General features: G+C 42.6%; 1 protein-coding gene across 1 annotated transcript in view; it reads right to left on the reverse strand.

Annotated features, from left to right (window-relative positions):
- Nipal2 (NIPA like domain containing 2) overlaps positions 1 to 26,905 on the reverse strand; it is an 88,125-nt gene that overhangs the window by 39,615 nt on the left and 21,605 nt on the right. The window contains exons 2-4 of the mRNA XM_050162406.1: positions 24,674 to 24,742; positions 20,535 to 20,706; positions 4,519 to 4,578 (exon numbers count right to left, since the gene is read on the reverse strand). Coding sequence (XP_050018363.1) covers positions 4,519 to 4,578; positions 20,535 to 20,706; positions 24,674 to 24,742 — 301 coding nt within the window. The remainder of the gene's footprint in view (positions 1 to 4,518; positions 4,579 to 20,534; positions 20,707 to 24,673; positions 24,743 to 26,905) is intronic.

A 26,905-nucleotide genomic window follows, 5' to 3' on the forward strand; every position in this document is an offset into this window, starting at 1 on the left:
GCGGTGGGGAAGAGACAGAAATCTTTAATAAATAAATAAATAAAATGTAGAGTAAATTATAAGCTATTTAGGGTAATCAAGAAATACAGGTTAGTAGTCATTTATAACAATCAAATATATGGGTATGTTAGGTATGTTTTCAAGATCACATAGATATATATTTAGATAGATAGACAGATCCATCAAAGACCCATGGAATATGACATTTAAAATGTTTTGTTAACATAGGGATTTTCATGACAATGATACACATCTGCTCTTGGTAGCACTAATTTACTTTAGAGATGATGGACATCAAAGAAACTCCTTATGGGGTTTTGTTCAATGTGTTAAGGCAACCATTTGAGCAAGAAACTGCTCCGCCTTGACTTCTGACAGAATACTATATAAACTGGACATGTAGGATGCACAGAAAGTGACTGCCAAAACAAGGTGGGATAATCCTTCAGGGTTCCTGCTTCACAGAAGAGTCTGCTGGATATTCTGCAGGAAAGATACTGTTGAATTTTGCCAGTACAAGGTGGGCAGTCTGCTAGATATTCAAAGTCCTTGAACTGAAGATGGATGCTACAGTGTTGCAGAGGAACTTTGGATGACTGTCCAGGAAGCAAGATATCTTTGTTGTTAGGTAATATTATATCCTTCTGGGTCTTTGATGGAGTTGACGACTAGATAGTTATAGTTACAGTTTTCCTTAATTATGATAGAAAGTAAATTAGGCATAAAACTTTGGAGTCACTAAGATGGGATGGATGGGCAGTATTTTCTCTGAATTCACTAAATACAAATGGACTGAGTATTGTAAATGTGATTCTTACTTGTAACTGTTTTTGTTTTATATAGTTTTACTATATTCAATTTAAAACTTTACATTTTTATTTAGATAAAAGGGGGAAATGTTGTAGAATATTAGTTAAAGATGTGTTACATTTGTTTATGCTGTGGAACATTTGTTTAATTATGCAAAGATGTGTTGTATTCTTTTATGTTGCGTTTGATTTAACTCTGTGAAACTGTGATACTTTGCCTGTCTAAAACACCTGATGGTCTATTAAAGAACTGAATGGCCATAGCAAGGCAGGAGAAAGAATAGGCGGGGTTGGAAGGCAGAGAGAATAAATCTGGGAGGAGAAGATCAAGGAACGAGAAAAGAAGGGGCCAGACACCCAGCTACACAGTATGAAAAGGAATAAGAAAGAAAGAAAAGATATATAGAAATAGAGAAAGATAAAAGTTCAGAGGCAAAAGGTAGATGGAATAGTTTAAGTTAAGAAAAGCTGACAAGAAACAATTCAAGCTAAGGCTGGGCATTTATAAGTAATATTAAGTCTCCATGTGTATTTTTTTGGAAGCTGGGTGATGGGCCCCCAAAAGAGTAAAGAGTAAAAAAACCCAACAATAATATATATATTTTATCATGGAAGGTAAATTATTTGTAGTTAGGGATGGAGATACTTAGTTTTAACTGTCAACTTGACACCATATAGAGTCACCCAAGAAGAGCATCTCAATAAGGGACTTTCTAGATCAAATTAACCTGTGGGCAAGTCTGTGGAGGACTGCCTAGCTCAGGTTAGTTTATGGACATGTCTGTGGAGGACTATCTAGATCAGGTTAGCCCATGGGCTAGTCTGTGGAGGACTATCTAGATCATGTTAGCTCATGGGCATGTCTGTGGAGGACTGTCTAGATCAGGTTAGCTCATGGGCTAGTCTGTGGAGGACTGTCTAGATCAGGTTAGCTCATGGGCATGTCTGTGGAGGACTGTCTAGATCAGGTTAGCTCATGGGCTAGTCTGTGGAGGACTGTCTAGATCAGGTTAGCTCATGGGCTAGTCTGTGGAGGACTGTCTAGATCAGGTTAGCTCATGGGCTAGTCTGTGGAGGACTGTCTAGATCAGGTTAGCTCATGGGCTAGTCTGTGGAGGACTGTCTAGATCAGGTTAGCCCATGGGCTAGTCTGTGGAGGACTGTCTAGATCAGGTTAGCCCATGGGCTAGTCTGTGGAGGACTGTCTAGATCAGATTAGCCCATGGGCTAGTCTGTGGAGGACTGTCTAGATCAGGTTAGCCCATGGGCTAGTCTGTGGAGGACTGTCTTAACTATTAACTACTGGAAAGATGCAGCCTGAAAGTGGGCAACACCACTCTTTGGGCTTAGGTCCTGAACTGTATGAGAGGGGAGAATGTGAGCAGGGGGCACACTCAGGCATGTATTCATTACTCTCCGCTCTTGGCTGCGGAAGTGACCAGCTACTTCAAGTTGCTCCTCTGTGGCTCCCTGCATGATGGACTGTGGCCTGGACTCGTGATCCAAGGAAACTATTTTCTCCCTTAAAGTTGCCCCCATTGGGATATATATCTTAATCAAAGCAACAGAAGAAAAACTGGAACAAGAACTCAGTCATAATTATCTCTTTATTTCTACTAGTCAAGATAATTTTACCAGTAATAGCCGAGACAGGAAAGTCCCCATTACCCATCAATATGACCTTATTAAACTGGGAGAATTTAGTCATTAGCCCAGTATTAGCCACCCAAACTACAAAAAGATGGAAGGTGTTAGATAAAAGGATTTGAAGTTTCCTTGTGACATTTGATAAATATGAAAGATAATATGAAACCTAACTTTTAAAACCCAGGCATTGGCTGTTCTTATTTCTGATTTCATATGACTTTTCCAAATGACCCCATAAACCACAACATATAAAAAAGGATGCATAAAAATAATATGTTGGAAGAGATACAATCACATATGAATGCATTTGGAAAAACATTTTAACCGTGACAAATGTGACAATGTTGACTAAAAACTCTACCAGCAGAATCAAACCAAAGAGGGAAGGAAAAAGTGAAGACACTTTCAAGACGTTAAGCTCAAGAGAAACAGGATCAGGGGCTGGGAGAGAAATGCTAAACATACCAACACTGGTGTCAAATTCAGAGCTCACATTAAAAAGACAAAACAAAGCTCCCTGGAAGAGGGTGGGCATTGTTTTGGTTGAAGTGACTAGAGTATCTGTATTCATTACCATATGTCAGCAGAAATAAAGCAGGCTTTTATCAAGGAAGAAGACGCAAACATCCATAATTCTCATGAATGATCTTTCCACGAAATGAGAAGAGACAATGCTTATGAGAGAGCCTTGCTATGTAATAGAAATCTCCATTATAGCCAGGAAGGTCACTGCTAATTTCCATTAGGAACCATAGTCCCCCCAAAGAGACTTACTCTGTCTTTACTTTTAGAATGTTTGTTTATACGTGGTGTATACTTGTGGTGGCTCATGGTAGGGGACCAAAGGTCAACTCTTGTTGTCTTCCTCTAGGGCCTCCTCCTCTATTTTTTATTTTTGAGATTATAATATAATCACAACATTCCTCCCTCCAAACCCTTCCACACAGCGCTCCCTTGCTCCCTTTCAAATGTATGGCCTCTTTTTTCATTACCTGTTATTGCATGCATGTATGTGTAAATACACACATATGTTTTCCTAACTATAGCCTGCTCAATCTGTATAATGTCACGCATATGTATGCTTTCAGGACCGATTATCGAGCATGGGATAAGCAGTTGGTGTGCTCTTCCCTGGGGAACTGCTCTCAGCACGCCTTCTTTGCCTGCAGTTCTTCATGGAGGGTTGAGGCCTTGTGGGCGGGCTTTCCCCGACTACTTTGACATGTCTGTTGATGTTGTCCTTGTTCAGCTCGTGTTAGGGCAGTCATGTTGGTGAGACTTTATGTGTGTAGCTTCTCACATTACTAGGAGACACAACCTCACAGCAAACTCTTGTCTGGCTCTTACAATCTTTCTGCTTCTTCCTCTGATGTTCCCTAAGCCTCAGGTATGAAGTCCTTTACTTTTCAAGGTAGGTTCTTGCTGAACTTGAGGGTATCCTTCCAGCTAGACTGGCTGGCTGGGAAGCCCCCAAGAGCCTCTCTGCTTCCCCAGCCTCCTTGACACTTAGATTTCAGACACATGCCACCGAGCCAGGCTTTTCTGAGAGCTGGGATCCAACTCAGGTTCTAATGCTTGCAAAGAAAATGTTTCACCCACTAAGCCATCTTCCCAGCCCCTCTAAACAAAAGAGAGAATTTCTCTACTATTTCTGGAGGGTGCTAAATAAAACAGGTGCTCATTTGGGGGAACTAATACTTTGTGACTTATTTCTAGGCAGTATAAATAGAATACTATGGCAAATACGAGCTTTCAGTTATAATAGTCTAATAGGCAACACAGATGTTTTCCCTGAATTTTATTATGTTCATAAAAGTATCACAACATAAGCAACAGCAATATTGCCAAATAACAGTTTGCCGTGGCCAATAGCTAGCGGTAGCCTAATGAAAATGAAAGCTTCACATGAGAAGAGGCAGCGTCCCCCGTACAGAGCGCCAACCCCAAAGGAGATGTGAAACCATTTCGTTAAATTTTCTGTTTTTAAGTACGTGATTTTATAGGTAGTATTTATTTATTGATCAAGCGGGGCTATAATAAGATGAATTAACTGGTTACTCACCTAGTAAATCCGAGGCTCTCAAATTTTCTTTTAGAAATACAACGGAAATTATGGCACTACCTGCAAAGAAAATGGCCATTAGTAGTAATTCCAATATATATAAAAAAGTATTATTCAGTGCAATATGAAAGAAGTTAAGCATTTAACGTCTTTGCTTCACCGTTAGCAGTTGTGGCTGTAAATTCCATGGTGGAAGAAGACACACAGGGCTGAGCAAGGGAAACGAGGGCGCCTGCTTCCAGGCTGAGTGGCCACCTGGGATCTGGCCCGCCACTGGGGCCATGTTGGTGTTCTAGGATCACCCTGCAGGTAAGGCGATGCTGATCTGAGTGGCCTGCCACCTGGGACCATGGTGACATCCACAAAGGGAAACCCGAAAAGAAATGATAAAAGTAAAACAAAACAAAACAAAAAACCCCAAAAAACTGCAGGCCTACATCCAGGGCTTTGAGTTGGCTCACCCAACATCTACCCCATCTATGACCTGCTGGAGCACGTGACGCGACTGATCCTGTGGAACCATATTTACAGGATCTCCAGAAGTTTCGGTGAGGGTCAGAACTGATGGCGTACTGTTCAGAGGCCGCGAACCTGACCAACATGTTACACAAAGGGTGTTTGCAAGCGAAGCAGTTTGAACAGAACACTCCACTGCACGGTACCCTGCAGTTCCCAGTGCCGCTAAGATGAACGAGGAGGTGATGACAGGCAGGAAAGACAGAAGAGGGAAGAGGATTTTTAATTGTTATTGTTTGTTTTTTTAGTTGATATTCTTGTTTGTATTTTTTGTCTTTTTTATTTTACTTTTATTATTTCTTTGTGGGTTTCCCTTTGTGGGAAACACTGTAGGGGTGAGGGGCAGATATGGAAGTACTGGGGGATGGGTGGGATTGGGGTGCACGATGTGAAATTCCCTAAGAATCAATAAAAATTATGTTTCAAAAAAGTACTATTATTTAGAGAAAAGTGCAGTTGATATGTCGATGTTTTTAACCCTCTCACTTGAGAACAAACTGTAGAACACTGTTTTCTCAGCTACTATGGAAGCAGCAGTTTGCTATGTCACTAAAAATTCTTCATAGAGATAATTTTAATGTCTGTATAATGACCCATTGTGTGGATGTCACTGTCACATTTTGAATATGATTATGCCTGGTGTTCTGGTGACTTGTTTAAAGCAAAACCACCATGTTTTCTCTTTAAATAAGCTGAGACGCTCATACGCTGCCCATCCTGATGCTCACTTGAGTTGATCTTCGCTCTTGCATGTATATGAATTTCTATCCCAAGATAGAAATAATTCTAGGAAACCACCAGCATCCTGTGTTCGGAGCCTTAGAAAGGCGTGAGGACCAACGCCTTTACAAGCTGCATCCGTTCACTGGCTTCTTACAAACCTGGGCAAAGAATGTCTCTATCTGGAAAGAGATAGATTAACAATGAAAAACAAGCACTATGTGACCTCACTAAAATATAGTGGTGCATCCCATGCGACAATCCTGGAGATGGCGATTTCACAGCCAGGAGTTGCATTTAGGTGTGAAACTCTGCTTCCACAGAACAGTAGGGATAGCTACTTAGTCTAAACGCTGTGAATGTGAAACTAAGTTACAAGGAGGCTGAGCCTTTCCTCTCTGATTTAGCCATCTGAGAAACACCGGTGTTGCAGCTGAGCAATTGTAGACACCAGCACTTCCTCCCCTGCCCAAGGCTCGCTCTTGTACGCTGCATCCCTGGAGGTCAGAAAGGACAGATTCCCTTTTCCTTTGTTGCTAAACCACAGCTTCATAAATAATCTAACTTTCATAGGGAAGTGGCATGTGGGAGATAATTTTATTGCTTCTAGCCAAAAGGATATGACTGTAATAAAAACTTAGAATATGTGGCATGCATTGAGCTGTATCAACTGCCACAGAACGGTTATGCTTTATGAAACCAATGTGCTCTTTTTCCTCACTAAAGGAATTTAGATTTGAATGCCCTTCTATACTTATCCATTTACCTGTTTTAAGGAAACATGAAATTTTTCTAGAAAGGGTGTGTGTGTGTGTGTGTGTGTGTGTGTGTGCGTGTGTGGTGTTACTCTTGTCTGTGCACATAGAGACCAGAGGGGCTGATGTTGGGTTCTTTCCGCTATCATTTTCCACCATGTTTAAAAAAATATATTCATTTTATTTTAAATTATGTGTGTGTGTGTGTGTGCGCACACGAGGGCAGATGCCTGCAGAGAGCAGTGGTGTCAGCTCACTTGAAGCCGTCCAGAGTCACAGGCAGCTGTGAGCTGCCTGATGTAGGTGGTGGAAAACTGGCTCAGGGCTGTGCAAAAGCGGTGTATGCTCTGAACTGCTGAGCCATTTCTCAAGCCCTCTGCCATAGTTGTTGAGATAAACTCTCTAACTGAACCTAGATCTCATTGTTTCAGCTAGACTAGCTGTCAGGGAGCCCCTGGGATCCGTCCCCTCGCCTCACCCCTTATGCAGGGGTTCCGGATGTGCAGCCTATACCCGAACGTTGTTTTAGTGGGTGCTCGTGATGGGAACCATCTCCCCAGCCCCTCTGCTAGGTTTTTACATAGGATAAGACATATATTTAGAAAAGTAATAAAAATAACGTGCTACCATGATAAATATATTTTTAACTCATATGTATGCAGCTATGGGTGAGATATGAGCTGTACCGAGCAAACCAACAGTATCTGAACAACAGCTAATGGCATGATTTCTTAGTAGAGTAGTGAATTTTTAAAATGAGCAAAAATAGATCAAAGTACTCCCATACATCCTTGCAACCAGAGACCTGCCCAGCTCAACCTATAACCATTGCCTAATAAACCAGAGCAGGGCTGATCACGATATTTTTATTCCCACTGTATAATTTAACATTCAAAATTTGGAAGAGCATTTAAACATCAATAATCTTAAAATGCATCTAAACAGCACAGCTGCAGGTTTGCACCATGGGTAATTAAACCACAGCTTGGGGCTTTCCTTCAGCAAGTTTATTCTGGGGTGGAGGCACACTAGGCCAGAAGTTCTTGGCTGTTCGGCACACTAGGCCAGAAGTTCTTGGCTGTTCTGGACACGGAGAATGCTCATTGAGGTGGCTGTTTAATTGCTAGGTACCTTTACGGTGTGTGTGTGTGTGTGTGTGTGTGTGTGTGTGTGTGTGTGTGTGTAAGGAAAACCAGGAGGAGACTATATACTTTCTAGGAACTCAGTAGTGTCAGAGAGTTAACAACGCCCCACCATTCAGACAGGTGTTTTTCCCAGGTAGAGTTCACAGTTTAAATAAAGCCAATGAACTGCTATTCTTGGCCAGTGGGAAATGTTTGCAGAATCTGACACCTCTTTCCTCCAAGCAGATCAGCTACTGATAGTGGATGATGCTACTGCAGTTGCTCAGAGGCTCCTCTCATCTTGGGGGGCCTGAGCTGAACTGAGCGGTCTTCATTACCCGTAAGGAAATTCTCAGTTAGGAAGTTGGAGCGAGGCTGCTTCATGAAGGTCTGTAAAGACAACCAGAATTGGCCAGAATGACTTTCAAAATGTCACTGAAGGTGAAAACTAGAAGTCCCCTTGGGGAACTCGAGGGTAGAAGGGTGCTGTGCCGAGGAGGGAGGGTGGGACAAGCTTGGAGCAGCACCCAAGCCAGCATGACCTCTCATTTCTCAGGCTGCTGAGACGAAGCACATGGTTGCCAGGGGCCCACTCTGCACATGCAATTGCCCAGGGCTTTAAGAGCACGTGGATGAAGCCAGGCATTTTGCGAGTTTTAAAGGTGGCTCCACAGATATGAGCCAAGAGACAGGGATCTGTTTTCTGTGAGTGAAGGCAGGTTGGAGAGTACCAGGAGCAGAAATCTGCACACACCATCCTTTCCTTACTAACAGACAGTTCAGGAGCACTCACCGGGGGGAAAAGAAACTCAACCATGTGGCAGTAAATGGATGGCCACAAAGCACAAAGCAACGTCCAGCTTCAGCAGTGAGAACAGAGGCGAGGCCATGAGACTCACTGCTCACCGGAAGCAGTGGATTCGTTACCCTTCTGCGTAGTGGCTGCTGTTGGGATTGATGGCATGTGTGTGGAGGGTGATCTCATGATCATCTCCTGAACAGTGAACTGCTCACATTCTTTGATCTGTATCTGGGAATCTGTCTTAAGGTAGCAATTAAAAAAAACGGAGAGTCAAACCTATCATTACAAAATTACTATTCCATCGTAGAAGACTAGAATAGTCTAAGTATCACAGTCAGTAAAAATTATGTTGGAAAGTTAAAATGATAAGAAAAAAGTATTCATAGTGTAATATTTTAAAAATAGAAAATTGTTCTTTACATGATTATGATGTAAAATATGCAGTCAACAATGTTGATTATTATTCTTAGTAAAGATTTATTTTTAATGTTTTAAATTATGTAAACATGTACATGTGTATACATGTGTCTGTGTGTGGGTATGTGCATATGGGTAAAGGTGCCCCTGGACACCAGAGTTATTGGATTCCCCTGGAGCTGGAATTACAGGTAACGGTTGTGACTTGCCCAGAGTGGGTTTTGGAAACCTAGGTCCTCTGCGAGAGGACCTGAGCCGTTTCTCCAGCCCAGCGGCATCTATGCTATGGAGAATCTGCATGGAACAGTTACTCCCGGGAGACAGGCATTGCTGTACTTTATAAGTGAAGACGCATGGAGCCAAAGAGGGTAAGCTCACTACCCAGTGTCATAGGGAGACTGCGGAGACAGGCTAGAATCACAGTAGTCACGGCGTCTGTTTAAAATCCATCAGAGGTCACACCAAAGGCACAATGTTCCGAGCCAGGAGGAATATACTTCAACACTCTTTTGCATAATGTAGTGATCACAATTAATAATATTAGTGCGTAATTTTAAATGGTTAGATTTTAAATGTTCTTAACAAAATAGATTGGTGAACTGACAGATATGTTAACTATCTGACTTGGTCTTTCTACAAAACATCACTTTGTACTTTATGCAAAATATACAATTATTGTTCATTAATTAAAAATGTAATTTAATTATAAAAATTAACTTTAAAATGAGAAACTGTACCAAAATATGAACTTTTTATAGGAGCTATGGTGGGGCAAAAATCTTGATCAAGGGTATTGTCCATAAGGAGGAAAGACACAAAAACTTCTAATAATCAAAATTGCATATCCAAGGGCAGTTTATTATAATTTCCTTAACCTTGAAATTCCAGTGTTCTTTGGGCAGGCAATAATTAACAAATTAACAAATTTAAAATTTGTCTGTGAGTCATTTGTTTTCTTCTGACCATCATGAGTCACTTAGGTTAGCAATCAGAATAGAGATTCATTCTGCCCAAGGTTGACATGAGACAACTGAGATACACACACACACACACACACACACACACACACACACACATTCTGATTTACAGTTCTAATAAAAACAGATAAGTGCCAAGCACATTTTTTGTGGCTTCAGCCAGGCTCAGAAGTAGGTTGCACCCTGAACCGCTGCTGGCTTCCCTGTTCTTTCTGATTTATGGAGAAATCAGCCCCTACCTTTGCCCGTGTTCGCTTCTCTGACATCACTCAGCACACAAGGCTCAGCACAAGACGGGCTGTTCCTACGGAAGAGTTACTTCCTGAAATGTGGTCAAGAGTTGTGTTCTGAGGTTCATAAAAAGTCAGGAGCGGGAGTGGAGGGAGGAAGAGAGACAGAGGCAGAGAGGGACAGTTATACAATGTCTGAATTGGGTTTATTTCTGCAATTAAGAACAAACCTTCATTAACAGTTAGCCTCAAAGGCAGAGTCAGATCTTTGTGTTTTTGTAATAATAGATAAATGAGAGGCTGGGGAGATGGCTCAGTGGTTGAGAGCACTTGCTGCTCTTGCAGAGGACCTGGGTGCAGTTCCCAGCTCCCACCTGGTGGCTTACAACATCTGTCACTCCTGTTATGAACTCTGACCTCTCAGCCTCATGGTTCCTTTGTGGTATACAGACATATATGCAGGCAAACACTCATATACATGAAATAAAAATGAAGACATCTTTTAAGAAAATAAAAAGGAATAGATAAAACAATTGTTCCATTTTAAATTTGTAACATTTTTTGGTGTTCTTCCTGTTAAACTGTTCCCCTAAACAATACCTTTTAATTAAAAGGTTAGCAGTAAGAAACTTCAAAAACTATTCAAATGTGCAGAGGGCTATGCTTTTTTGAAAAATAATTTTGGTCACCTTTACTTACTCTGCTCCATTTTTAACCCCTTATTTCCAGTTTTCCTTTGGTGGTGCCAGGAAAACTAGTACCACGCCACAACCTATATCCACTGTTTTGAAAAGATAAATTTAATCTAAGGTTAACACACTCACAAACATGCACACAAGCACACTCTTACACACTTTGGTGAAAGGTATAAATCCTAGTACTTATAGGAGCCAATTATGTGATGTCTAAAGGAGAAAAAAACAAGGGCTGTGTTGAGGGGGTGGGGGGCTGTGGTGAGGAGGGTGGGGGGTTGTGGTGAGGGGGTGGGAGGCTGTGGTGAGGGGAGTGGGGGGCTGTGGTGAGGGGAGTGGGGGGCTGTGGGTTTTGGGGCGCTGTGGTGATGATGAGGAGTAGTGGTTATCAGAAACTACATAAGATCTGTGAAAAATTCCAGTCATGATTCAACCTAGCTAACTGCAAGTCTAGTGCTACAAAATTGGACTTTTTTTTTTTATTTTTGGCTTTTTTTTGACAGGTTTTTTCTGTGCAACAGCTCTGGCTGTCCTGGAACTTGTTTTGTAGACCAGGCTGGCCTTGAACTCACAGAGCTCCACTTGCTTCTGCCCAGTCCCCAAATGCCAGGATTAACGGCACGCACAACCACCAAAAGGCCCAAATTAGGTTTTTAAGGAATAATTTGTGTGACACGGTCTAATTTTTAGACATAGGGACATCAATTCATGTCCCTTAAAAACACTGATCGACTCCAACAATACAAAGCACTGGCCAGTTCTAGTAACAGGCACCAGCGTAGGAAATACTGGTGTGTGACCTCCGGCCTAGTCTAAGAGTGAGAAAGAATTTCATCAATTTTCATTTCCAGGACATTCAACTTATTGTTTTCACTTCTATGATCTTAGGGAATACTGTATGTTGATAATATGGGAAGCAGAAGGCAAGAACAGTAAAAAAAAAATTCTTTGTTAAAAATACCTCAAAGTCTGCAACAAAAGAATGTATTTACATGATGATGCTACAAACAGAACCTAGCAAGTAAATGTCTGGCTTGTGGTTTCTGGCCACTAAATGGCGGCTTCATTGCACTGATGGAAAACAAACCACCGAACACTTCCCTGTCAGCCACAGTCAGGCCTCACTCCTGTGGACACAGTGAGCGTGCTCACGGGCTCGGCCGCTCGAGCCACACCGGGGCTCTCTTCTGTAATCATCACCTCCAGCTGTAGAACTTGGGGGAAAAGTAAGTCGATGGGAGGCTCTGAGCATGCGACAATCTGAGAAGCGTTTTCCTGTGCAGAGCAAGGTTGTCCTGTCATCTACGCTGGCGGGGCTGAACGTGTAGAGAAACCCATTTTGATGAAAAATGTTATACTTTATAACAAAGACTAACTAACAATTGCTCAGATGGTGATTTGCATAATTCTAGATGAGGAAATTACCTGGATTAAGAACAGTAATCCTTTCTTTGCCACATTGTTCTTGGCATGCATTAGACCTGAAAAGACTCTAAAAATAAAAAAATAAAAAGGTAAAAATACCATCACTGACAATGTTAATTCTGTATTATAAATTTAATAGCCTATTACTTCATCATGAGCAATTTGTCTAGAAATAGTTTGTGGCATTCTCAAAAAATAAAAAGGATGGGTGAAAAGAGGTTTCAAATAAAGCTTTAGACTCAGCAATGCATTTTGAGTGTGTGAGCAGACATAAAATTAAAACGTCAGAGCCTTAGTCCACACAGTTTATATAAGCTGGGCTGGGGAGAAATGTACTGAGGAAAAATACAAGCCAGGTGGAAAGGAGATATTTTCTGTATATTTCAAGCACTAGAACCAATATTCATGTGGAATGATGTCACGGCATCCATGAGGGCTTAGGGCTGTGGAGAGCTGATCACGTTGGCGCTAAGCTTGTTGCTCCCAAGGACAGAGACTCTGTGCCATCGAGGCTTATACAACACTACATGTCACTTGCTCATTGGTCTGCCTGTGTTTCCTCTCGTTTGTTTCTAATAAAAATCTTGGAGACTGAAGTTCCTGCTTGACTTGACTGCTGTGGAATTTCAAGACCCCGGTAGGGCTTACGTGTTGCACTCTGACTGCAGACAGTTCCCTGAGGGTTTCTCGACAGAACCAGGGAAACACATGAAACAAAAGAGACTCCCACACAGGTCAAGGGCTTCGATGAGTTATGACAGCTATCTGATTAGGGGAGTCAGAAAGAGCACAGGCTCAGGTCTGACGCTCGCTACCCTCTCAGTAGTTTATCAGCTCCCAGCCTTAACCCAAATTAGCCGGGCACCTGGGTGATGATTGGTTTTAATTTCTGAGGAAATTATTCTGTGGCCAGTGAGAGCTTGCTGCTACTAAACGCTTGTTCAGTATGAAACTCTGAGTATTTGCTCTCATTTAATTCCTTCTGAATTCAATCCATCTCTTCCTTCCGTTCACCTTAGCCGTGACTGAGAGCGGTGGTCTGTTTGTGTATCTCACACAGCACTTGACATGGCGGACACTCACTCAGTATCCATTTCTCACCTTTAACAGTGTATCACTGGAAGCATCTTCAATATGTACATTGTGAAAAGATCTGTCTTCTAGGCTTGAAGTCAGTGTGCTCTAAGCATGGAACTGAAAAGTAGCGTTGGTGCCTCCTACCCACTCCCTCTCTGGAGCCCGGAATCAGTCTCCTTCCGAACTCTGTTGCTTATCCCCCTACAAGAAGTTGACTATACTGTGTGAGGTTCCCTATGAATCTCCCCAATTCCATATAACCTCAACTTCCGGATTGTAGGTAACTTCCTTATTTTTAACTATGTCTAAATGTTTACATATAGCATAGAACTTAGTCATGGAGGCATAAAGTGAACAACAATGAAGAGTGAGGACATATTTTGTAGATGCATGAATGGTCTAACTCATCCTCTGGGATAAGCTTAGGAACTTCCTAGCCTTCACGGGAGTGAATAGTCTTGAGTGTCTTGCAGTGAAGTGACTAGTCATTGTACAACATCGGAAACTGAAATCTTCAGGTGGAGAATGGCAGGTAAGAGTATATGATGTTCTTACAGAAGACCTGAGCTCTGTTCTTAGAACCCGTTTGGGTGTATCCGTGCGTGTGTTGGGGGGGTATGTCTTCACAATCACCTGTAACTCCAATTTCAAGGGTCTGATGTCTATACCTCTGTAGGTACTCGCATGCACATATCTGTACCCCTCCCCCTTATAAATTAAACCTTAAAATTAAAAAATAGGAATTGATTTTTTTTAAAGCATGTATGCCCTTTTCATCAGTATTCAAACCCAGACCAGTTCTGCAGGCTGTGTTGTAAAAGTTTCTTGTGTCAGGCTCTCTTGGATGGTAAGCAATGAGACACACAGTCCCCAGGGTCTCATGTTGGATGGTGAATCAGACACTTGGGTCATTGTGAGCATGTGGAGTAGTGTTGAAGGGCAAGTATAGGTCAGGCCATTGTGCACAACTGTGCAGTTGTATACGCTGATCAGCACACTGAGACTCCAGATGTATTTCTCAGGATGCCCATGAAAATTCACAGATGGACAGAAATAAAATATCACACGAAGGGGTCATCTTTTTCTAATTCACAAAATTCCATCGTGCAAATGGGAAGTGGCTTTGTGTGGAATGTGAAGATTGCTTAACTCAGTCTAGGAGACAGGAAAGGCCTCCCGAGGATGAAGGACTACCCAGACTGAAAGGATTGGCATGTCAAAACCATTAAAATTCCACAGTATATCTCTTCTCTTCTCTTCTCTTCTCTTCTCTTCTCTTCTCTTCTCTTCTCTTCTCTTCTCTTCTCTTCTCTTCTCTTCTCTTCTCTTCTCTTCCCTTCCCTTCCCTTCCCTTCCCTCCCCTCCCCTTCCCTCCCCTTCCCTTCTCTTTCCTTTGTCTTCCTCTTCCTTCCTTCCTTCCTTCCTTCCTTCCTTCCTTCCTTCCTTCCTTCCTTCCTTCTACCCTCCTTCCTTCCCTCCCTCCCTCCCTTCTTATTCCTTCCCTCCCTCAGGTGTCATATTTTAGGCACCTCCCACCTTTTCCTTGAGTCAGGGTTCCTCACCAGCCTGGAAGTCACCAAGTAGGCTAGGCTGGCCCGCTGGCCCCAGGGATCAACCTGTCTCTTCCTCCAGACATAACAAAGGCACCGCCCTGCTAAGCAAGCTTGCCTACCTGCCTGCCTGTCTGCCTCTCTCCTTCCCTCTTGCTCTCCATTCCTTTCTAAGTGGGGCTCAGGATATTGAGCTCATCTCCTGATTGAGCTATTGTACCAGCTACTATCTAGCATGTCTTTTTAATGGGTTTCTGGTAAACAATAGCTTATAAAAAATACACAGTCCAGTCATAGTTGGAGATGAAGATGAGTGTGTCCTTCAGCCCGAGTTAACGTACAGGAAGCAGAACTCATGAGAGAGCAGGAGGGGGTAGACCACACACTTAGAGGGCAATGTCTTCTTTACGCAGATAAATTCCCTCCCTCCCTCCCTCCCTCCCATCCTCCCTCCCTCTTTTCTTCCCACCATGTTTTTTTGCTTTGCTTTTTTGTTTTTTTTTAAATATATTTTTACTTTATGAGTTGAGGATTTCTTACAACATAGTGAGATTATATTTATTCCCCATGCCATCCCAGACCCGCCCCACCTCCTCACTGCCCCTGACAACTTTGTGTAATCTTTTCTTTCTAAATAGCCCATCAGGTCCAGTCTGTGCTGCCCATATACTACTGGGTGTGGGGCCATCCAGAGAAGATCGTGGACCTACCAGAGGCCACATTCTTAAAGCAAACTGACTCCACTATCAGCTATCAACAGGGCCTCAGTTAGGGGTGGGAGCTATGAGCCCTCCTCCCTACCCTCCCTGCAACACTGGCGTGTTGACTGGCTTGATTTTAGGAAGGCAGCCACAGCTGCTGTGACTTCACCAGTGGACAGTGCTATCATATCTGAAACATGCCATTTTACACGGGTTTACTCTAGTTCTCCCTAACAGTTGGCTCTTAACATTCTTCTGCTCCCTCTTCCAGGATGGTTCCTGAGTCTTGGGAAGGGGTGGCTTTTAAAGACAGGGTCTTTATGTGTAGTCATGGCTGGCCTGGTTCTTACTACATGACTCAGGCTGGCCTTGAGCTAGTGGCAGTCCTCCTGCCTCAGCCTCCAGGGTGCTGTATTAGAAGTGTGCACTGCCACACAGGGCCCTGTACCTGTTTTATAAACTGAGCTTTGCCTTGGTTTATTTGGAAATGTTCATAAGGACAATGTGGAGGAGTTGGAGAGCAATTGCTGCTTCATGGATGAACGATTCTACTTTCCGCTCCATGCAAATTAACCACTGCATGGGTAAGAACAAAGCAAAGCCTTCCCAAATTGGCTCATCCGTTTTAGAGCAAGGAACACGCTCCATTATAAAGAATACTGTACTTTGTCTCTGTGGAACGATAACAATCATTATGTGCACAGTGACAATAGCCAGGGCTGCATGTCAAACAGTCTGCACCGTTGAGCTTATGCGGGTCTTCACAGTCACCCCTGAAACAGCAACTATTTTTTACCGCCATTTACAGATTAGTGATCTGAGGCATAAAAATGGTTTAAACTGCGTGCATGAGGATGCAGTGCTGGGCAGAGCTGGCCAGGGGCAGGCGTGGGATCCGACCAGGCAGTGTGACCCAGAGCTGTTCTCATGACCGTCCTACTGGCTGGTGTCCTGGAACACTAGTCAGCCTAGCTCTGAGGAAATTAGAAGCCCATGAGCTTCCTAAGAGAAACACAAAAGGAATCACCATCTAGAATTAATTACACTGCAGCACAGCCACACTTTCAGTCAGAATAAGCTTTAGGCACCATTGTCTATGGAGAGTGAAAATGATACAAAGAATCCAACGCTCATTGCTGCAGCTACAGAGCCCACCAGAGCTCCCCGCTTTTCCCACTGCTAATCTCTGCCGCTTAGCAGAAGGCTTGGGGGTGTTCTGCAGAAACTATTGTATCTAAGGTTCTCCTCATAAAAGTGCCTCTGGCCACTGGGTTCTGGAGATGTGTTCACTGGTCATCCTCTGAAGATATACAATTGCTCAGGCCCCATGGAACATTCTACCTCCAAACTCAGATACCTCTAGGACTATGGACTTTTTTTTTATAGAACTTTCTATACGTGTGTGTATATATATATATATGTATATATATATATGTATGTATAAGTGTGGCAGTCAGAGAACAGCCTGCAGGAGTCAGTTCTTGCCTTCCAGGGATGTGGTTATAAATGCACCAAATGTCAAACACACACACACACACACACACACACACACTTAAAAGCAAGAGACAGAAGAAAAATAGTAAAATATGTAATATCCATGCAAAATTATAGCATATGTTGTATTTTTTTCAAATTCAAAGGGAAGTTTCATTTTTTAAAGTTTCCAACGAGAGAAGGTGAGAAAATGTCAACAGAGAGTAGTGTAGAGTGCCTTCTTGCCTGTCTAAAGACACAGCAATTTGTTTTCAGAATCGTTTTCCTCCCGCACTGCACCGGAAGGCTTTAGCATCCTGGACCCCACCATCCACACACTTCCCTGCAGCTCCAGAGAGCTGTGGAACATTTATGAGCATGCATTGCTTGCAGGAGGAGATGATTTGTATCTGAGGCTGTAAGCTCACTTGTTATGGTGGTGGTAGAGGTTGTGTGTGTGTGTGTGTGTGTGTGTGTGTGTGTGTGTAAATGCTTTCCTCATTTCATTTGCTGATTTCACATGATTTATTCATTGTGTATGAACTCATTTCTTTGGATAGTGTTTTTCTTAACATGTATTTTTTGGTTGATTCTTTGGGAATTCCTAAAGAATTCATATCACCCTCTCCATCCCCACTCATTTCCCAGTGCCTCCACCTTTAGGGGTTCCCTCCCAAAGGAAAACAAAACAAACAAAAACCCCACTTCACCCCTCTGTTTTTCCTGCCTCTTCATCACATGCTCATTTGTCATAGTGGCCTTGGGAGCTGTGGTGTGTGGCACAGTGGACCCTTTTGTCCAAAGAGCTTTACTTGCAAATGTTCATTGCACTGAGTTGTTGGTCTGGTTCAGGGCTTCTGGCTTCTGGTACATCATTACTGGACCCTCACTGAAACTCTCTCAGATAATTTGCCTTTGCCCTGAGCCATGGCGATCCTGTGGCTGGGGTTCCACAGGACCAGTCTTTCCATGTGCCCCACAGATCATAGATGGATAGATGTTGAGCCAACTCAAAGCTCTGGGTACGGGCCCTCAATGGTAGCTGAGCTGGGACCAACCCCCTCAGTGATGGGCAGAGCCAGCTCTCCTGTGCCAAGTCAACAGGGTTCAAGGTGAGGGGAGGGGATAGCTATCCTGACTGCAGGGGCAGCTCTCCAGTGCGTAGGCCACTGGGCTGGCTCTCCTGAGTAGGGCCGGACCAGTTCTTCCAGGGCCAGCGAGGAGCAAGGAGCGGAGCCAGTCAGCATAGCCCTCTGACTTCACCATGCATGTTCCTCATGGCCCCCAGTGGTAACATAAGCCATGGATATCAACACAGACCTCAATTGAAAGCAGATCACGAACCCAGAGATGGCTCTTAGCAGCAGTCTGGGCCAGAACGTCACCATGGCCCTGGATGGCAGTGCAGGCCAACCACCTACATTAGCCTGTTTCTCATTGCCTTTGCTTCTTCAGTTCTGCCTCTTTCCACAGCACACGAACTGTTCTACTTTTCTTTCTCTCCTTTTCTTCACCAAATATTTGTTCGTCATAACGATGCCTGCAAGGTACCCTGTGGGCCTGTGGGTGTTCTTCACCGGCCAGGGCCGATCTGCGTCGGGAGAGCAGACAGCACCGGGTGAGCAGAAGGAGCATTAACTGAGGCTAAGAGCCTACTAAGAACAAGTGCTTACATCCGTGTGAAAAGCTCATGTGCAGGCAGAGCGATCAAAGTACAGCGGGGGACTTGGGGAGGGGGACGCGCTAAGAGGCAGGACAGAAAACGTGAGTTCCTAGTTATTAATAAGAATTTTGGGCAAACGCGATGACAGCAGAGTCACAGCTTCGTGAACCGTCTTCACAGGGCATCACTGTCCGCTTCCGGCAACATGGCAATTCGTATCTTACCTAGTCTCTACTACTACGTTTTCCCAAGAGCTGGGAGAACATGAGGTAAGCAGAGCCAATACAGTGTGGTACGGTGCACACGGCCCTCTTCCGGGTAGCCACTGACGCTGCCCACACACTTTCCTCAGACATTTCATGGAAAGAGCATAAAGCAGAAACAAGAGCAAAGCCGACAAGATGCACAATCTGAAGAGAACAGAAAGCCAGAAAGCCCCTCTGTCCCACCTTGACAACCCAATAAAAACTCTTAGCTGTTATTTCTCAGATATTGAGAAGGAAAACGTCTAGAACATCTGAGGATGTATTATATACAATAAAATAGAACGCATACCCAACTTACTTTATTGGGATGTTAAAAATGGTAAACGAACTGTATACATTTTGTCTCCTCGGGGTGGTATCAGTATGTGGATTTTTTTGTATGTGTGTGCAGATACGTTGTATGCATGTGTTTGCACATGTGTGTGAGTGCCACCCTGTGTGTATATATGGAGAGGCCTGAGGATAGTGCCGGGCTTCTTTCTTTCTCTATTGCTGCCCACCGTATTTTTAGTGACAAAGTCCCTCACTGGACCTGGAGCTCATGGTTTGGCTGGTGAATCCCTGGGCTCTACCTCTGTCCCACTGCTGTTTTGAGCTTACAGGCAAGCACCAGTTTTCCCGGCTGTTACACGGGTGCTGGGAATCCAGACTCAGCTCTCATGTTTGTGAAGCAGGCATGCAACCTCTCCAACGCAGCCATCTCCCCAGGCCTCAATATGGGGCTTCAAAAATTTCAAGAAAATGAAATAAGTATTTCTTATAAAATATCTGTTGTAATACAATCTTAAAATTTTGAAAAGTTAAAGGAGAGGCTTCCAAAATAAAATGGAATTCTGTCTGCACATATATTCTTTCAGTTTAAGCTGTACTTCCCTGAGAGGACAACATCACATTTTGGAGAAATATTAAAATTGGGCTAAATGACCACATGATGCCCTTGATCCAGTCATTCTCAACAACTTTCAGGTCGTTTTTACTTCAATGAAGATTCTGCATTCACAGAAGTTTAGAAATATGATGTTCCCATAGCAGCAGATAAAGAATAAAAAGATTTTTTTAAACTAATTTTAAACAAGGCTTGTTATAGAATTTATCCTTGTTAGCAGTGATTTTTGCTCTTTAAAATATGTCATTTTACTCATCTCTAAATGTACTTAGTTGTGAGTGGATAATTGTGACATTATTATAAAACTGTACATTCTTATGGTAATGCAAAATAACTCATCATTAATTTTTTAATGCCAAAGAGAGACAAAACTATGATTCAGGATCAGACAACAGTGACTCAATTATATGTATTATCAGTTTAGCATAAAAATAAAATACAGTTGCCTATGAATGTTTCTATAATCCATTAGTGATCCAAAACACAGTATAACTTCTCAAATGACCTTTAACTTCTTCAGACTCAGACGTTGAGAACATGGCCTTCCGTGTAAATGGACAGCTATAGAATCCATGTTTCCGTGTGGCTAGCGTGTAGCATGGAAAGGCGTAACAGAGACTACAGCTGCGATCCTATGTTGACATACTCAGAAATGCGGGAATAAGACATTTCTCTGTGTTACATCTTTCACCAACTCTAATATGTGAACATGTTCATTGTAAGACAGGGGTAAGTGGCCTACCTGTGACCGACACACATCCCAATGGCGCAATCAGAGTGATGGGGGCAATGCCGTAGGCTGCAAAATTGCCTGTCTCTCCTACGGCCATCAGCAGGACGCCACTCCACCAGAGCGCACTCCTAAAGTACGGCTTCGAGTGCTCCTTCTGGGCCAAATGAAGATGAGAGTATTTCTGGAAGCAAAACAGGATGTAAATAGAAAACATTTCTACCCAAGTAAAACTTGCTGTCAATTTTTATTTTACTTTTTTGAGGCAGGTTCTCACTGTGTATCCCTGGTTGGCCTGGTAATCGCTGGTAGAGCAGGCTGGCCTCAAACTCTCAGTGATCCCTCTGCCTCTGCCTCCTAAGTGCTAGGACTAAAGGTGTGTACTATCAAGTCCCACTTGCTTGGGAAGTTTAGATCTCATTTTACATCCAAGTTTTCTAATTTATTTGCTGACTCTTAAGGCTTTCTGTTTGTCCCAAGAAGAATCATATTTCTATTGCATTTTGTAGTCTAGGGGTCTTTTGTGTATGCACACTGTTTTTCCCCCCTCACAACTCTGTAAAATGTGTCTCTTCATCACTATCTGAAGATAAGTATGGACGTGAGGAGCATCTTAGAGCACTAGGCTGAGATAGTTTTTTTTTTTTTTTTTTTTTTTTTTTTTTTTTTTTTTTTTTTAGAATTTAAAGTAGTTCCAGATCCCAAAAGAAACATTAACAAGATAAAAGCAGTGAAGTATTAGGGAGAGTGTATTTAGAAGGGATTCAGATGTATGGGTTGAAGCATCTACCACAATTAATATAGCCGGGCAGGATGCAAGTTGCTGGGCATTGGGCAGGTGGATTCATTAGTATCTGATTTGAATAGTTCTTTGCTGGAGGTACAGCCCAGTGGTAGTGCACTTCATGAGCCTGCACAAGGCCATGAGTGTCATCCCCAGCACTGCAAAATGAAGCAAACCTATGAATCCCGAGGAACTCATTAAACATGTTTTCCCTAGATTGTATGATAACTGAACAACAGACTAGTGGACTGGTCCAGATCATCTTAAAAAGTAATTAGAGATTTAGAAGAAAACACGGAACATTTAAAAGAAAAAAAAGCTCATTGTGAATTAGCAGTCCACAGAGTACATGCTGAGGTTAGAGAACAGTTTGGGGATTGGTCCTCCCTTTCCCATGTGGGTCCCAGGGGTTGAAATCGGGCCATTGGGCTTAGAGGCAAATGCCATCACCCATGGAGCCATCTTACTGGCATTAAAGTTCTTTTGTTTAAATGCTATAGTTTGTGTCTGATATGTCCCACAATGATCTGTGTTAAAGACTTGGCTCCATCACTGGGGGATGGGGATCATTAAAGAGATAGCACCTACTTAAAGGAAGTTAGGCACTAAGGGCATGTTCTTGATAAGGGCATGCTGTAGGAACTCCTTCAGTCAAAAGCCTTTAAGATACCAGTCCATTTGAACGTGGTCTCTTGTACTGTAAATACAGACATAAAGCTTGTATGACCTCTCTTGGCTGCTGGGTTCTGTTCATGTTCCCTGATCATGCAGAGGACTGTTGATCTATGAGTCTGCCCCTAAAAAAAGAACCATTTATTATACTCCATTCTGAGCTAGTGAGGGACTACTTTAATGTAATTGCCTACATCTGGTGCCCAACTTGGGGAAACTACATCCACTTAAACCCAAGAGGGCTTGGGAAGTAATTCTAGACACAAAAGAACAGAGTTAAGCATGGCTTCTTGGTAGCAGCATTTTCTCGGGTGGGCTCTTTTTTCAAGAGGCAAGTGCGTTTTGTTTAAGAGAGGCTTTCTGACTCAGCTTTAGCTGCAAAAACCTTGCAGCTCTTTTAAGAAACCCCACCACCAAACACTTAAACTATGTTTATGAATAGCCAACAGTACGGTGGTATCAGGGACCCTGAAACTCCATAGTGTTGTGGCAATAAACACAGCTCTGGCTAGTACCTCTGCCTTGAAGCTAGACTCTCAGAAAGCTAAGGAATTGAGTGGATCCAGCTGTTAAAGCCACGACTTTAATCCTATCCGTATCACTTAGCAAATTAAAGCCTCATGTGGTCAGAAAAAGAGAGATATACAGTAAAGATAGATTCAGACAGAAAAACCTCTAAATGGTTTACAGTGTGTTTAAAAATATGCATAATCTTGGGAGAGAAAAGAAAAATGATAGAGAAAGTCCTTAAAAAAAAAAAAGAAATAGTGTAGTTGGGTGTGGTGGGACACACCTTTGATCCCAATACTTGGGAGGCAGAGGCAGGCAGATCTCTGTGAGTTTGAGGCCAGACTGGTCTACAGAGTGAGTTCCAGGATAGCCAAAGATACACAGAGAAACCCTGTCTTAAAACAACAAAAATTAAAAAATAAAAATGAAAGAAATAGTTTTTAAAATAAAGCCACATAAAAATGGAAAACACACAGAGAATCTGGATACTGTATGTTATTGTGTTGTCTTTGAATTGTTTGACTGCTGAGGAAGGAGCAACAGCTGCTAAAAGAAATTTGATTATAAATGCTGCTGGATTAATCCAACATATATATTTTGAAAATGCCTTGACTTCAAAATTTAAGTCAAAAGATACATTACTTTGGAGAAGAGGTTTTTGCTTTTGTTTCCATAGGAAATAAGAGGCTGTGGATTCATTTTGGGTTAAGAGAAATCAGGTTTGATCAAGGAAGACCCCCTTAAAAATTTATGATAGGAGTGGATGCCCCAGATGATCCAACATTTTAGAGAATCTCTGTTGGAATTTCTTCTGAGTTCAACATCCAGAACAGCCGCAAGACTGCTGGCTGAGATGATCAAGCCTCACAGAATATTCCAGTCAGAATTTGACTATAATTCTAAATTTTCTTTGGGTTTCCATAAGATTATTAGTGCCCCCAACCAGCAGGAAGTAGCCTAGAAAACTAGGACCATATTCACCCCCAAAATGGATTATGGATGTTTGTCTTTGTTTGGAATGTCAGTTACAAGTTGTTTTGGATAATAGACAGGAAGAAAGCTAAACAGAGGAGATTATATTCAGAGCTCTTGTTTGGAAAAGGCAAAAAACGAAAGTATTGTGGGACAATGTCTTTACCCTGTAAAGATTTGTCAGTTGTATTGCTTTAATAAAATGCTGATTGCTCAGTAGCCAGGTAGAAAGTACAGGTGGGGTGACCAGAACAGAATTGTGGGAAGAGGAAAGTCTCAGTCTGCAGTTGTCACCCAGACGCAGAGGAAGCAAGATGAGAACACCTCCCTGATAAAAGGTAACAAGTCACGTGGCTAACACAGACAAGAACTATGGGTTAATGTAAGATATAAGAGCTAATTAATAAGAAGCTAGAGCTAAAAGGCCAATCAGTTTATAATTAATGTAAGCCTCTGTGTTTTTCTTTGGGACTGAACACCTGTGGAACTGGGCAGGACAGAAACCTCTGCCAACGGGAGCACTGTAACCTTTCCTGATGACCCCTCCACCTGACCCTGCTTCCTGGCCACAGTAGGTGAATAGGTCTCTTCTGCCTTGTGTTCTAGCCATAATGTACTGACTGCCACAAGTCAAGCAGAAAGGGACAGAGTGCCAGAAAAAATCTTTTCCTTTGCTAGTACATTTTTCTTGGGTGTTTTGTCACAATGATGGGTCTCAGCAAAGTAAAACATGATTTATTTCCGTATTTTTTAGGAATAAATATATCCCTTGGAAATTAGTAACAATTATATTAGGCTACAGTCTACTAAATTTTTACATGAAATTATATAACATTCAGGGAGGTATTTTGATATTAAGACCTATTTTAGTTCAGTAGCTTTAGAAACTAGATTGGTTTGATTCTATTTCAAACTGACTTACTAAATGATTTAAAATTTAGATTGAATTCGCAGTTTGGCTTAAAATTCAGATTTCATTCAGTTTTTAGTTTAGCAGCAGGGGTTCTCTCAGGTCTCTAATTTAGTTGAAGTTCTTACTGTATGTCCTCCGTTCTGCAAGGCCTTTGGTCTGCACAGTGAGATCACAACATATAATGTTTCATTATTTTTCTTCTTTTTTTTTAATGGCTGGAAGAGCTGAACTACTCTACCTGTGACAGGAACACTACATTCCCAGATCTAGCTACAGTCAGAAAAGTTGAGTTTTTCTTACCTGGATATTTAGGGAAATGCTGATAACCAGGTTTCCTAAAATAGCCAGCAACACTCCAAAAAGGTGAACCTGTAAAAGGAATCATTTTCTTTAAATGGCTTTTAGAAATGGTACTTGAAAGATATTTGGTGGCGCTGCAGGGTTTGCTTTTATATTAATTGATGTACTCATCTGCTCAGTTTTGCTTCCCTTACATTTGCCAAATCTGCCCTGGGAATAATATTTGATTAAAGTGAGAACGTTACCAAATGCTGGTTTTTGAAAATAGCTTGGTCAGGACCAATGAGATGGCTCAGTGGGTAGGAACATGTGTTGCACAATTCAATAACCTGGCTTTGAACCAGAGAACCCACAGTGAAAAGAGAGACCCAACTCCTGAAAGTCGTCCTCTGACCTCCACACACGTGCGGCCCATGCATGCTCACATCACACACACATATACCACACACACATATACCACACACACACACACCACACACACATATACCCCCCTCCCCCCACAATAATGAATAAAATTACAAATACCCATTAGGTCATAGCAAGTGTGGCAGCTCATGCCCATAATCTGAGCACTAAGGAGGCAGACATGGGAGGTATACACAAGAGGGTCCTAAGGCTCGCCTGAGCTACACAGTGAGATACGATCTTGGAAAAGAAAGAAGTGAGTCCTTTATTAGATTTTCTAGGCATTTGTCTGCCTCATTCAGTAAACAGCCTCAAGGTCTTGCTGCCTATAGAGATGCTTCTGACTTAACTGTTCTGTTCATTTTGTTTTGTCTTGATACACCCAGAAGAACTGTGGTAGGAAGAAGATCATAGGATGCAAAGTCAAAGGAAAACTAGGGGCTCAGGTCTGCTATTCTCTGATTGGGTGGTCTTGACAAGTTGGTTCACTTTCCTGGCCTAGTGAAAAGGAGGGAAGGTGTTCTCAGGAACCCTTCACCTCGAAAGTGTCCCACTAGACAGAACGCATCTCCCACTTCTCCTCTGGTCACCGTCTACAGTGTTTCTCGGCAGTTGACTACGTCACTGATGCCAGCTCTACCAGCCCACACAGCTGTCCTCACCTGAACCATACAGCTGCTCGAAACACACTTCTCTGCCTCTGGTAAGTGGCACACCCCACCCGGGTGGAACACTGGATTCACTGAGGTGCTGTTCTCCATCAGCTCTCTCCAACTAGACTTTACTCTCCTGGCCTGTGGCAGTCTAGAGCCTCTCAGACCACCTTAACTCAGACCCTTCAGGGTAAATGCTATTTCTTCTTTAATATCATCATGTGTGCCATTGACTCTACAAAGAGAGGGCAAATTCTCCGAGGTAGGAGAACCAAGTCTCAGGTTTCCACTGAGTATTCTAAAGAATCTACTCCTCAAAGTTGGGGGATTAGTAAACACTTGAAAAGTAGATAACAGTTTAAATAAGAACCATAAAGGTTAAAAAAAGAAGTTCCTCATATTGCTCAAATATTTATCACAGATAGATTAAGAATTATTTAATAACTTTAAAATGATTTCTTTAAAACGATTCTATGTGGGCTGTTGGAGATGGCTCAGTGGGTGGAGTAACTGCCATGCAACATGAGGACTTGCGTTCTGACCCCAGCACCCACATACAAGCTAGGGTAGTGGTGCACGTCTTTAACCCCCACACTGCAGGGTAGAGATAGTGAGTCCTGGAACTCACTGGCCAGCCAGTCCAGCCAAATCACGTAAACCCCAGGTTAAGTAAGAGACCCTCTCACGAAAAATAAGGTGGGGAAGATCAGGTGTGGGCTCGGTGAATGTAACTGCTAACAATTCACACCCTGTGACTAGAGTGCAATTTCTGGAAAAAAAAAATTCACGTAAAAAAACAGATGCAGTGATTTGTGTTTGTGTTTCCAGCGCTCCTACCCTGAGCTGAGAGGTGGAGGCAGGAGAATTGACCAGAAGCTTGTGGGCCAGCTAGTCAGGAGTGAACCACAAGGCAGAATCAACAGGAGGGATCCCGCTTTAGGAAGGTAGAAGGCAAGACAACCCCCCCCCCCAGAGTTGTCCTTTGTCTTCCAAACGTTCATAGTGGCATGGGCATTCATGCACACACACACACACACACACAGAGAAAGAGAGAGAGAACCATTGAGGAAGACATTGAGGTCCGCGTCTGGCTTCCATGTGGCATGTACACATATACATGATATACATGTGTATTTGCACACAAGCATGCAAACATGCATACACTACACACAAA

Source organism: Alexandromys fortis, unplaced genomic scaffold (assembly GCF_014885135.2).
Source record: "Alexandromys fortis isolate MF-2015 unplaced genomic scaffold, M_Fortis_MF-2015_v1.1 scaffold_17, whole genome shotgun sequence".
NCBI lineage: Eukaryota > Metazoa > Chordata > Mammalia > Rodentia > Cricetidae > Alexandromys > Alexandromys fortis.